Genomic DNA, 14,283 nt, shown 5'->3' on the forward strand with positions numbered 1-14,283 from the left:
ACAGACTTGCCAAAACTATAATTTGTTAACAAGAAATGTGTGGAATGGTTGAAAAACGAGTTTTATTGACTCCCAACTAAGTGTATGGAAATTTCCGACTTCAACTGTATTGATGAATCTGGTGACTGATGTGGAATACTCTTCAATGCCATTGGATGAATCCCGGAACATATTCCAGTCTGTGCTAGCAAAATAGTCCTGTAGTGTAGCATCCGCATCATGTGACCACTTCCGTATTGAACGAGTCACTGGTACTTCCTGCTTTAGTTTTTGCTTGTAAGCAGGAATGAGGAGGATAGAATTATTGTCAGATTTGCCAAATGAAGAGGGCGAGGGAGAGCGTTTTATGCGTCTCTGTGTTTGGAATAAAGGTGGTCTAGAGTTGTTTTTTCCTCTGGAGGCACATGTGACGTGCTGGTAGAAATGAGGTAAAACAGATTTAAGTTTCCCTCTATTAAAGTCCCCGGCCACATGAAGCACGTCTTCTGGATGATCATTTTCTTGTTTGCTTATGGCCTTATACAGCTCGATGAGTGTAGTCTCAGTGCCATCATCGGTGTGTGGTGGTAAATAGATGGCAACGAATAATATAGAGGATAGATTTAGGGTAAACACAGAGACAGATTGAGTGCTATAGGGTAAAGTTAGGGTTAAAGCCTAAACCCTTGTGTCTACCAGGCCACTCAGATGACAGGGAGACTGTCAGACCTGCTGAATGGAGGGTGTAGGAGGGCAGGACACTATCCTTACTATCCTCACCATCTGTTGCCAGACAGGGAAAGTCACCCCAGAACTGCTTACATAAAAGTGTGTGTGTGTGTGTCAAATAAAATAAAATCAATGTGTGTGTGTGTGTGTGTGTGTGTGTGTGTGTGTGTGTGTGTGTGTGTGTGTGTGTGTGTGTGTGTGTGTGTGTGTGTGTGTGTGTGTGTGTGTGTGTGTGTGTGCGCGCGTGTGTGTGCGTGTGTATGGTATCCCATGTGTGGGTCTGAGAGATAATGTGTATCCAGTGTCAGATAGGAGAGTGGTAGACAAACCAACCCCTGGAGAAGGTCTGTGTTAATGTGACTTGGAGGAAGGGCAAGTCCATTCCAAACCTCTTGCGTCCAAAATAGCACCCTATTCCCTACATAGTGCACTACTTTTGACCATGGTCCAACAGGTACTGGTGAAAAGTAGTGCACTATGTAGGGAATAAGGTGCCATTGTGGACGCATACCATATCTACTGGTGATCCTAAGGGGACTGGGCTCTATAATGGCTGCATGGTCAGAGGACAGACAGGGGAGGAGAGGAGAGGCAGGATAATACTGTTTACCTGATAAAACACTAGACAGACAAACACACAGAGACCTGCCTTAAATCAGCCCTTCCTCAAAACAAAGGGAGCCTGCTGGCCAGGGGTGGGAGGGATGTGTGTCGGGTGGGAGGGATAAGTCTGGAGCAAGTTCATGTGGATCCCAATGGTACTGGCGATGAGGTCCAAGACAGAAGGTCACAGACAAAGGGGTAACATTGAGCTGGTGTTGATGGGAGTGTGGATAGCCCTAATACGGCTGAAGACTCCATTACTATGGGCTACTTCCATACCAGAGGTGTGAAAAGTAGGGTAGGGATGATGTGTACAAGTGATTGGTGATGTGAGTAAATTTGACAATTGATTAACTTACCACTTCTCTAGGTAGATAGGAGTCCTCTTGGCGTAGGACCAGCAGACTGACTGTTCCTCCCATGGGGGTGATCCTGAGTAGAGCTACCACCTCCTCCTGACTCCTCCCATTAAGGTCTACCCCATTCACCTGGACACACACACACGCACACACGCACACACGCACACACACACACACACACACACACACACACACACACACACACACACACACACACACACACACACACACACACACACACACACACACACACACACACACACACACACACACACACACACACACACACACACACAAACAGGTAGATATAGGGGATGTATTAATACATGTTACCAACTTGTGTTACATGTGCTACTGCCTGGTACTGTCTTGAAACAATGGTACACATAATCATTCTCTGTTTTCATAGAGGAGCTGTGACTGCCTGACATCTATAAATATGGGGTATTTCTAAGAGCGGACATTTTCCAATTACATAGTCTATGATTTTCATGTCATTCTGATTGGACTGTTGACACAAGATTATTACGTTCATTTCCCTGTGTTTAGCCACTCAGCCCAAGGTAAACAGCCCTACAGGTACTCCACTCTGTGATTTGAAGGGATACTTCGTAATTCTGCCAACACGGGGCTCTATCTACTTCACCAGAGTCAGATTAACTTGTGTAAACCCTTTTTATGTCTCTGTGTCCAGTATGAAGGAAATTAGAGGTAGTGTCGCAAGCCAATGCTAACTAGTGTTAGCGCAATGACTAGAAGCATGCCAGCAGATATTCATAGACTCAATCATTGCACTAACGCTAGTTCACAATTGTGCTAGTTAGCAACTTCCTTCAAACTGCACGAAGAGACAAAAATGTTATCCACAATATCACTTGAAGGCTAGAGGCGTCACTACATACACCCTGGTTCGAATGCAGTCATTGAAAATAAGAATTTGTTATAAACTTAAAAATAAAACTCTGGTGAAGTAGATAAAGGGCCCCCATTGCCAAAATACCAAAGTATCCCTTTAAGACTATTTTCAATGGCAAAGCCCATTCAATCAGCCTTTGTGTCTTAAGCATATTGGGTAATGCCATTGGCGTAGACACAACAATCATGAATGACATAGGACATAGAGGCTTAAAGGTGTTTTATTCCATATCACATAAAACCATGTTGATTGGATGTCTCAGAACAAAATTCCAAATCTATGGAAGGAAGAGGACAACGTAAGGGTTGGAGCATGACAAGGGTAATGAAGAGGAAGGGGTGAAGTAGGAGGAAGAAATAGCCAGAAGAAAGAGACTTCATTAATTCTGCCTCTCACCTCTTGCAGCTGGTCGCCAGCCTTCAGGCGGCCATCTTGTATCGCAGCACCCCGAGCCAGGATGTTCTTGACATAGATGGGGGCGGAGCCTCCTATGGGGACGTCACGTGATGTGATGCTGAATCCAAGACCCTCAGGACCTGCAGGAGGAACATAATACACCAAACATAGTTAAATAAAGGTTAAATTAAAAAATATATATAAAATTAATTCTATTCTATTCTAAAAGCGCATCAGGAACCAAATGTGGAAGGACAACTCTATTTATGGCTTTGACCATCATGTCAAACCTGTCAAACTACAGTACTTAATAATTAATCTCAAATGTATTGGTTTGCATGCACGGTCTTCTATTGGTGAAAGAATGGGCGTGCAGCTTAGGTTGTGGTTCAACATACAAAATAAGCATGAAATCTCCAATGTGTCGAAATATAAGTCAAATCTATTAACCAAAATTGGGTGTTTGTGATAAATGTGTACTTTATACATGTGTGTGTAAGGACAGCGGGACCACAGATGTGACATGCTTGAATTCAAAACTGGTTGCAGACAAGAATAGCAGCACGCAGAGTAAAGGTTTCTGTCGGTTTGTGTGCAGTCTTTATTCTCCCTTTCTGTGGAGTGTCCACAGGCATTAGACACAGATAATGGTCAGCAATGGGGTGAGAGGATCCTCTGCCTCCACCCATGACACAGCATCAGATGCTTTTGATACACCACATATCAGACCAAATACAGTTTGCTAGCGAAAACATTACTACATGTTAGAAAACAATGTTAAAGGTTCAGACATCATAGCTCTGTAAAGATGTTTCCTCCCAAGTTCTGACAATGGCCTTTATACAGTTCTAAATGACTATATATGTGTCCCAAATGGCACCATATTCCCTATGTAGCGTACTACTTTTGATCAGAGCCCTATAAATGTGCACTATGTAGGGAATACGGTGCCATTTGGGACACATCTTATAAATTGCCAGACGGGGAAGGCAGGGAAAGTCAATAATAGCCTACAAAAGGGGAATATCAACACTGACCTTATCGACCGACCAACCCTACACTGTCTGCCCAATAAAGGATTGGTCAGAAGTAGTGGGCCCTGGTCAAAAGTAGTGCACAATAAAGTGAATAGGATGTAATTTAGGAAGCAACCAAAAGCATTGCCAAATGCCAGTAAGGATATGAATGACATTTCTACTTTTAGATGGGGAAGAATGGTTCCACTCAGTGAGTCGGTGAGATGTGTCCCTCCCTGGTAAACAAGTTATCCGTTAATATGTGTAACCGGCAGAGTGGCGGGTGTGTTGTTAGTTCAAGCCTTCCTGACAGTAGAGTGATTAGTATTCTTGTTGAAGAGATTGTTCATTTTACTGGCCTGTCATTCACTGTCTGATCGCTCATCATGACCTATTTTCTCCTCTCTTCAGTGTCTCGCTGGTTGGTACCGACGGACTGACTGTGTGTATGTGTGTGTGCATATGCGTGATGTTTTTGCCTCACTAGCACTAAGATGAAGCAGCGAGAAAACACACTACCCAGCAACTTTGGGTGTATTCTATATTCAGAAAAGAGGATATAGATCTTGGAACAAAGAGGGCTACACACCACAACATGAGAATGTTGCTGACAGAGAGGTGCCAACAAAGTTAAGTCATTGAATATATTGAGGTTATTTCCTTCCTGCCAATACAGCAGGAAGAACGCTCTTTACTTATTATAGAGTTCTGTAAATGAAATGGATAGATAGGCACATCCCAGTTAGACTAACTAAGATCCTTTCTGCACTAGTAGCCGGTGTCTGCTAATACGGCAGCTGCCCCTACTGCTGTCTGGGATCCTCAGTGTGTACGTACAGTAGTGGAATTGGTTGCATCAAAAATGGCTCTCTATTGCCTTTATAGGACCTAGGGCATAGTCTGAATCAGCTGGTCTGTGAAGACCACTATCCTCTACCCTTCTGTTCTGGCAATTCCAATCCATTCAATTTCTCCAATCAGTCTACTTAGCCAAATCAAACTCTACATTCTAAGATCCCGTCGTTAAGGGCTTCCATTCAGGCAATTAGCAGAATGCATCTCTCGCTAATAGCACTGGGTGTAATTAACTAGCATACTGACGTCTTTATTTGGGGGTAATAGAAGCTTTTTGGATTAACACTACCAGTCCTGCGATCCCAGCAAAAATGGGCTTTTCATTTATCTGACTTTATCTGCATATACAGCACTTATATTAAGCCTCACAATTAAGTGAGTTACCATTTTATTTTCAGGAGAAATTGACAAACAGACAAACAATAAAAAAACAAGTGGTCCGACAAAGCAAAAACCTGATAAAACAATGTATATGAACGCAGTAAGTACAGAAATAGCTTGCTCACTGCGAAATGAATATCCAATTAGTAAGTGACAACTGTGTGGAATTTGTGACAGCAACTCTGTGAGCTTATTACAGTATTATAGACACTATGTCCAGGGACGTCCTACAATCTGTGTAGAATAATCCCTTACCGTCTAATGGCTCTTGTGTAGCTTGTGAGCCTGATAGAGCAAAACGTGAGTCTCAGCTTTTCATAGATAGCTTTTAATAGTTTGTAGCCGAAACCATTCGGACACGACAGGTATTTTTTGTATAAAAGACCAGGTGCCTTCGGGATCAGCCCTTGTCTCCCACAATGGTCAGAAGTCCAAAACACACTGGCGATAAGGTGGGACACATTGGGTTAAGTCTGAATCCCGTATCCGATAAGCCAATTATGTAGCAAACATGAGGAGACGTAGAATGAGTCTTAATGGGCTGTGTCGGTCTGTCCTTTTGGCTGCATTATTTGATTAAGACACTTTTGCTAATTTCCCAGCAAGGAAGGACGGGGGGTCTCTCTCTCCCTTTCCCTCTGCCTCTCCTGCTGCCCCCCCCCCCCCCCCCCTCATGGAGGAATCAAGACACACACATTTATAAATAATGGACAACTTGGAAATGGTCTCTGAATACTGCAAATGGACAATTCATTTTGAATTTGATAGGTTCCCTCACGAAGAAAACAACATGAATTCACATGTGGAAAATCACGTGTCAATAACTGAGTTCACTTGGATTCCTACACTTTGGACTTCAAAGTAAATCTCAGCTTTGTTAAAAATACACAAGAAAAACAATTATATTTATCATAGTGATTCAGGAGAAACAGCAGAAAAGATCAGCTTGTGAGTTCAGCTTGTGAGAGATTGTGAGTTCAAATCCCAGGTGGGGTAATTTTGAAAAGTCAGCACAAAGTGATCATGTCAAACATTGTAATATCGATAAAATATGTTTACACTATTTTTAGCTGAACAGTGTACCACTTACCTTAAAACCCTATTTCATTTCATCCCTTATAAAAACATGTGAAATCATATTTTCACATGTGAAATAGCTGTGTTCACATGTTGAGCTGAAATGTTCATGTTAAAACAAGAGACATGCGAGGTCAGTTTTTTTTTTACATGTGAAACCATATGTTCATATGTATTACATTTAGAGTTCACATTGTAACACATGCTTTCACCTTGTGAAAAACACTCACATGTAAAAGCTCACTTTCACATGTGGAATTTGCACTTTCACGGGTGAAAAATGTTCACGTGAAAATCGAACTCAGATGTGGAACTGAATTGTCATATGTAAAAAATAAAATCACATTTAAAAATATAATTAGCAATTCTACAAGTGAAAAACATGTAAATGCTGTCACGTGCAGTCCCACGGTATCACATTTATACATTTTGCATCCCCATGTTCACATCCAATTTTATTGGACACATACACATGGTTAGCAGATGTTAATGCAAGCGTAGCGAAATGCTTGTGTAATAATATCTAACAAGTAATCAAACAAATTCATATCGACGAAATTATTCACACAAATGTAAAGGGATGTATAAGAATATGTACATATGAATATATGGATGAGCGATGGCTGTGCGGCATAGGCAAGATGCAGTAGATGGTATAGAATACAGTACATACAGTTGAAGTCGGAAGTTTACATACACCTTAGCCAAATACATTTCAACTCAGTTTTTCACAAGTCCTGACATTTAATCCTAGTAAAAATTCCCTGTCTTCGGTCAGTTAGGATCACCACTTTATTTTAAGAATGTGAAATGTCAGAATAATAGTAGAGAGAATGATTCATTTCAGCTTTAACTTCTTTCATTACAATCCCAGTGGGTCAGAAGTGTACAGGCACTCAATTAGTATTTGGTAGCATTGCCTTAAAATTGTTTAACTTGGGTCAAACATTTTGGGTAGCCTTCCACAAGATTCCCACAATAAGTTGGAGTTTTGGCTCATTCCTCCTTACAGATCTGGTGAAACTGAGTCAGGTTTGCAGGCCTCCTTGCTAGCCCACAAATATTCTATAGAATTGAGGTCAGGGCTTTGTGATGGCCACTCCAATACCTTGACTTTATTGTCCTTAAGCCATTTTGCTTCAACTTTGGAAGTATGCTTGGGGTCATTGTCCATTTGGAAGACCCATTGTGACCAAGCTTTAACTTGTGATGTCTTGAGATGTTGTTTCAATAAATCCACACGAGGACATTTCTCCAAAAGTACGATCTTTGTCCCCATGTGCAGTTGCAAACCATAGTCTTGTTTTTTTATGTTGGTTTTGGAACTTTGGCTTCTTCCTTGCTGAGCGGCCTTTCAGGTTATGTCGATATAGGACTAATTTTACTGTGGATATAGATAACTTTGTACCTGGTTCCTCCAGCATCTTCACAAGGTCCTTTGCTGTTGTTCGGCGATTGCACTTTTCGCACCAAAGTATGTTCATCTCTAGGAGACTGAATGCGTCTCCTTCCTGAGCGGTATGACGGCTGCGTGGTCCCATGGTGTTTATACTTGCGTACTATTGTTTGTACAGATGAACGTGGTACATTCAGGCATTTGGAAATTGCTCCCAAGGATGAACCAGACTTGCGGAGGTCTATAATTATTTTTCTGAGGTCTTGGCTGATTTTTCTTGATTTTCCCATGGTGTCAAGCAAAGAGGCACTGCGTTTGAAGGTAGGCCTTCAAATACATCCACAGGTACACCTCCAATTGACTCAGATGATGTCAATTAGCCTATCAGAAGCTTCTAAATCCATGACATAATTTTCTGTAATTATCCAAGCTGTTTAAAGGCACAGTCAACTTAGGGTATGTTAACTTTTGACCCATTGGAATTCTGATACAGTGAATTAAAAGCGAAATAATATGTCTGTAAACAATTGTTGGAAAAATTACGTGTCATGCTTGCCAAAACTATAGTTTGTTAACAAGAAAGTTGTGGTGGGTGAAAAACAAGTTTTAATGACTCCAGCCTAAGTGTTTGTAAACTTCCAACTTCAACTGTACATATGAGATGAGTATGAGATGAGTAATGTCGGATATGTAGACATTATTAAAGTGCCGTTAGTTTAAGTAACTAGTGATACCTTCATTAAATGTATTAAAGTGGCCAGAGGTTTGAGTCTGTATGTTGGCAGCAGCCACTCTATGTTAGTGATGGCTGTTTAACAGTCTGATGGCATTGAGACAGAAGCTGTTTTTCAGTCTCTCGGTCCCAGCTTTGATGCACCTGTACTGGCCACGCCTTCTGGATGAAAGCGGGGTGAACAGGCAGTGGATCGGGTGATTGTCGTCCTTGATTATCTTTTTGGACTTCCTGTGACGTCGGGTGCTGCAGGTGTCCTGGAGGGCAGGTAGTTTGCCCCCGTGATGCGCTGCGCAGACCGCACTACCATCTGGAGAGCCTTGCGGTTGTGGGTGGAGCAGTTGCCATACCAGGCAGTGATACAGCCCGACAGGATGCTCTCGATTGTGCATCTGTAAACGTTTATGAGGGTTTTAGGTGACAAGCCAAATTTCTTAAGCCTCCAGAGGTTGAAGAGGCGCTGTTGGACCCAGTTGCACAGGGCGGGGTCAAGACCCAGGATCTCGAGCTTAATGATGAGTGAGGAGGGTACTATGGTGTTAACTGCTGAGCTATAGTCAATGAACAACATTCTTACATAGGTATTATTTTTGTCCAGATAGGATAGGGCAGAGTGATGGCGATTGCGTCGTGAGTGAACCTATTGGGACGGTAAGCAAAATGTAGTGGGTCTAGGGTGGCAGGTAAGGTGGAGGTGATATGATCCTTGACTAGTCTCTCAAAGCACTTCATAATGACAGATGTAATTTAGTTCAGATACCTTAGCTTTTTTGGGAACAGGAACAATGGTGGCCATCTTGAAGCATGTGGGGACAGCAGACGGATAGGGATTGATTGAATATGTCCGTAAACACACCAGCCAACTGGTCTGCACATGCTGTGAGGACGCGGCTAGGGATGCCGTCTGGGCCGGCAGCCTTGCAAGGGTTAACACGTTTAAATGTTTTACTCACGTTGGCCACGGTGAATCAGAGCCCACAGGCTTTGGTAGCAGGCCGTTGTTTAATTTGTCTGGGAGCAAGACGTTGATGTCCACGACGGGGCTGGTTTTTCTTTTTGTAATTGGTGATTGTCTGTAGACCCTGCCACATACGTCTCGTATTTGAGCTGTTGAATTGCGACTCTACTTTGTCTCTATACTGATGCTTTACTTGTTTGATTGCCTTGCGGAGGGAATAGCTACACTGTTTGTATTTGGTCATGTTTCCAGTCGCCTTGCCATGATTAAAAGTGGAGGTTTGCGCTTTCAGTTTTGCGCGAATGCTGCCATCAATCCACGATTTCTGGTTAGGGAAGGTTTTAATAGTCACAGTGGGTACGACATCACCGATGCACTTGCTAATAAACTCGCTGAGTTAGCATATATGTCAATGTAGTTGTCTGAGGCTACCCAGAACATATCCCAGGCCACGTGATCAAAGCAATCTTGAAGCGTGGAATCCAATTGGTCAGACCAGCGTTGGACAGACCTGAGCATGGGTGTTTCCTGTTTTAGTTTCTGTCTATAGGCTGGGAGCAACAAAAGTAAGTCATGGTCAGATTTCCTGAAAGGAGGGCAGGGGAGGGCTTTGTATGGATCGCAGAAGTTAGAGTAGCAATGATCCAGAATGGCACCAGCTCGTGTAGCGCATTCAATATGCTGATAGAATTTAGGAAGCCTTGTTCTCAGATTAGCTTTGTTAAAATCCCCTGCTACAATAAATGCAGCCTCAGGATATATGGTTTCCAGTTTACATAGATTCCAGTGAAGTTCTTTCAGGGCCGTCGAGATATCTGCTTGGGGGGATATACATGGCTGTAACTATTGTCAATGAGAATTCTATTGGTAGATAATGTAGTCAGAATTTGATTGTAAGGAATTCTAGGTCAGGTGAACAAAAGGACTTGAGTTCCTGTATGTTGTTATGATTACACCATGAGTCATTAATTATGGGGAATACACCCCCACCCTTCTTCTTACCAGAGAGATGTTTGTTTCTGTCGGCGTGATGCATGAAGAAACCGGGTGGCTGTACCGACTCTGACAACATGTCAGCCATGTTTCCGTGAAACAGAGAATGTTACCATCTCTGATGTCTCTCTGGAAGGCAACCCATGCCCTAATTTTGTCCACCTTGTTGTCTAGAGATTGGACATTGGCGAGTAATTGTTTTGGGTCGGCCTCTGGTATAAGATCCCATGCCCAGGGTGGAAGTCCGAACAAAGTATTCGCTTCTGGAAAATCGGATTCCTGGTCGTAATGTTGGTAAATTGACGTTACTTTTATATCCAATAGTTCTTCCCGGCTGTTTGTAATAAGACTTAAGATTTCCTGGGGTAACAGTGTAAGAGATAATACATTAAAAAAAAAATACTGCATAGTTTCCTAAGGACCTGAAGCGAGGCAACCATCTCTGTCGGCACCATTTCTTGATTATATTTCCCGATATCATGTTTTCACCTGCTCAAATGTGTAGTTTCATGTTACCACATGTTGCTTTTACATGTTGTTACATGTTATCACATTAACTTCACATAAGATCACATGAAATTCATGTGGTTTTTCCGTAAGGATTGTACACAATCTTGTGTAATTTGTTATCACATGAGTCTCATAACGGTTCATGAAAGCTTACAAGTGGGACAATGCAGCACTCGAGACATTTGTATAAGAATTATGGGATTCATTTTGAGTTAAAACACAAACCTGTCTGCCTAGTGCAAATAAACCAAACTCCTGGCACTGGGCTTTCTCTGGACTAAACTCAACAAATAAACCAAACCCCTGGCACTGGGCAGTCATTTTGTTGTGTGTGTGTGTGTGTGCGTGCGCACTAGGCCCTGTGTGTGTAGAGGGCGCAGCAGCAGGTCGAATTCATCATCTAACCCTCACAGTAATAAGCAAGAAATTAAACACACGTAGCATTGCCACGTACAAAACCCCTTCAAATCCGCTGTTTACGCTGGGGATTTCTGTGAACATATATTGCAGCGATATGAGATGGCGGCTCCCAGAGAGCATGCTGCTTTTAGCCTAAGCCTCCTGCTGCCCTCGCCGTGCGCTAGTATTCCCTGAAGCTATTTCTCTATGCCCCGTGAAACCTTTCTACGCTCAACATCTGCTTCATCATACAGCCTGTACTGAGTGTGTGTGTGTGTGTGTGTGTGTGTGAGTGTGTTGGTGTTGGACATAATAGACCTTTCTGGTTTGCGTTTCTGCTACAGAGGCCTGTGAATATCTCACACAGTTGTGCCCTGCCTGTTGTAGTTAATTGCATCTTTACGGCTTGCTTCTCCAACTGTGAATGCTAATAGAATTGAATGCAAGCACCGACTGAGAGGGCTAATTTCACCCTTTTCTTTTAACATGCTGAGAAAAGTCTGATAATGGCATTAGGGCAGAACAACGTGCCAAAACAAAGAAAGAAAGAGAGAGTGACATGGAGAAGTAGGAGAGGGAGAGAAAGACGGGGAGAGAGCGGGAGAGAGATATGAAGTGACGTTTGTAAGCAGCATTCAGCATACCTCATTCTACCATCCACCTTTTGAAGTCTGTCACACTCAAAGGAGGACAAAACGGTTATTGGAGCGCGCGCGTGTGTGTGTGTGCGTGTGTGTGTGTGTGCGTGTGCGTGTAGGTGTGTGCGTGTAGATGTGTGTGTGTGCGTGTGTATCCCGAGTGCTCTCTTCCCCAGAGTGGTGTGTGCAGCTAAGACGCTGCTGTGATGCAGAACAAATGAGATTTGGGCCTGTACGTGAGTTAGTAGAGCAGTGCTGGATAGACAGTCCTTCACAATGAAATATCAACACTTTGAAGTCTCTAACAGTATTAGTTACACAACACTCATCTCTAATGTAGCTAGGATAAGAACGGACACTTGAGAGATATCATCTCTTATTGAAGTGAATTAAAGGACCTTTGAAAGCCCTATGCATATACTCCCAAAAATAATATGTATAGTTTCACAATAATAGTGTTTGGTTGTTTGTGTGTGTGTTCGTGTGTGCATTCTGCATGCCTGCATGTGTTTACCTTTCTTCAGCTGGATGTTCAGTCTCCGGCCGGTTTTCTTTAAGTAGCCTGCAGTAGGGTTGGCACTAACTCTCCTCTGCAAGGATGGAGAGGGGGCCGAGGAGACGTTGTTGCTTCCGCTGTGAGGTAGCGAGGTGGAGAAGCGCTGGTCTGGTACACGCTGTGGTAGAGGACCATGGTTCTGGTGTTTGATGTTGGGGATGGGAATGGGGTGTGGTCTTGACCTGGAGGACATCCTCTGTGGGTTGTGGTCCAACCCCACCCCCCCGTGGACCACCAGACTACCCCTTTCCCCCGGCTGCGGGGCCTGGGGGTCCGAGGCCTGGCTGGAGGTGAAGCTTCCCCGGTTACCCCTCTCCCCCCTCGGACATGGGGGGCTAAGCTCCTCCTGGGAGAGCTGCTCATACTGGCTCTTCATGGAGGCTGGGACCACATGGAACAGAATGACAGGAGAACGCATGGCCTGCCTGAACATGTTCTGGGCTCTGGAGTAGAGAGGAGAGGAGTCAGCAACACACATCATTACATTAGCGAGGGCATGATAAGAACATGAGCTAATGCACTTTTATCAGTGTACTAAAACAGATAGAGAGAGGTCAAGAAGAGAAGTGAAGAAGAGGCAGCATACAAATCATTACATTAGCTATAGCTTGATAATAACAAAAGGTAATGTACAGTGTGATATGGCAGCGTATTGATAGAGGGAGAGAGGCTACACAGACGTGAAGAGGAGAGGTCAACAGGTCAAGGTGGATAACCATAGGCTGATAGTAGCGAAGCACTGGAGAAGAGGCTTATTCAGAGATTCCATTAGCTAGATACTGTATGCGCTGTGTAAATGGCAGCATAGTCTCAGGAGGAGGATGAGATCAGCTTTAGCATTGGAAGGGTGAGACGTTGAACCACAATGAGATTCAGCCAGTCAACATTATACATTCAAATATCTATCAAATAATTGTGTGTGTTTGTGTATGGAAAGGGTTTATGGGTGAAGCCACTGTTCACTAGACTGTAAAATGATAAAACAACAAGGAAGATGATGATGGGCGACGTGTAGTAAACACAACAAAGTCGCCGCACATACAAAGACTTGTACTTTATACAGTTTGGAACCAAATAAGAAAAGCCCCCCCCCCCCCCTCGCTCTGATGCGGCATTGTTTTGTCCTGAGCTCAGACGCCACTTAGCATATAGATAGTCTGGCCTGGAGCAGCCCCATCGGTCCCACGGCATAAGAGGATAAGGGCCTTCAGTGTGTTTGTGCGCGTGCGTGCGTGTGTATGTGAGTAGCGTAGCAAAGGATGATGTGATAGCCAACAATCCCCCCCTCGCGTTCTCAGCCTCTCCATTATCACGCCCATGATACCGCATTGAACCCGTCCAAATGAGTTATTGACAATCGCTAAGCCGCTTCCGCCGTTATAAACAGCACTTCATTTGGAGCTCTTTCACCTCAGTGCGGAGCGGAGTGTGCCGAGACACTTCTTTGGGATTTTGTCCTTCATTCTTATGTTAATTTCTCGCTCAAATCATGTGAACTGCAGCAGCCTACGGTGGGTAATGAGAGGCACAGTGACACTCCAGTAATCAGACGACGAGGAGACAGCAGCTCAGCTTTCTGATTGAATAATAAATTACCCCATCAATGCATCATTACATTTAGTTAGATTAACCGCTTCTAAATATTTATCCATGCAAAACAATCCAATAAGATTATAATATCACTTGGAATTATCTCCGTACGGTGCAGTGCACAATCAAGGAGAGTAGAGAGATTGTAAAAAGTGATTTACTTCGCCACTAGAATCATATTGTGGTGCGGTCACGTTTG

The 14,283-nt window shown here is 43.4% G+C and overlaps 1 protein-coding gene across 5 annotated transcripts in view; it reads right to left on the reverse strand.

Moving 5' to 3' along the window:
- LOC118361156 (partitioning defective 3 homolog) overlaps window positions 1-14,283 on the reverse strand; it is a 592,408-nt gene that overhangs the window by 295,243 nt on the left and 282,882 nt on the right. For all 5 annotated transcript variants that reach the window (XM_052483308.1, XM_052483311.1, XM_052483309.1 and 2 more), the window contains 3 exons: window positions 12,453-12,937; window positions 2,983-3,122; window positions 1,671-1,799 (listed from right to left, as the gene is read on the reverse strand). In XM_052483308.1, coding sequence (XP_052339268.1) covers window positions 1,671-1,799; window positions 2,983-3,122; window positions 12,453-12,937 — 754 coding nt within the window. The remainder of the gene's footprint in view (window positions 1-1,670; window positions 1,800-2,982; window positions 3,123-12,452; window positions 12,938-14,283) is intronic.

This window comes from Oncorhynchus keta, chromosome 28 (genome assembly GCF_023373465.1).
Source record: "Oncorhynchus keta strain PuntledgeMale-10-30-2019 chromosome 28, Oket_V2, whole genome shotgun sequence".
NCBI lineage: Eukaryota > Metazoa > Chordata > Actinopteri > Salmoniformes > Salmonidae > Oncorhynchus > Oncorhynchus keta.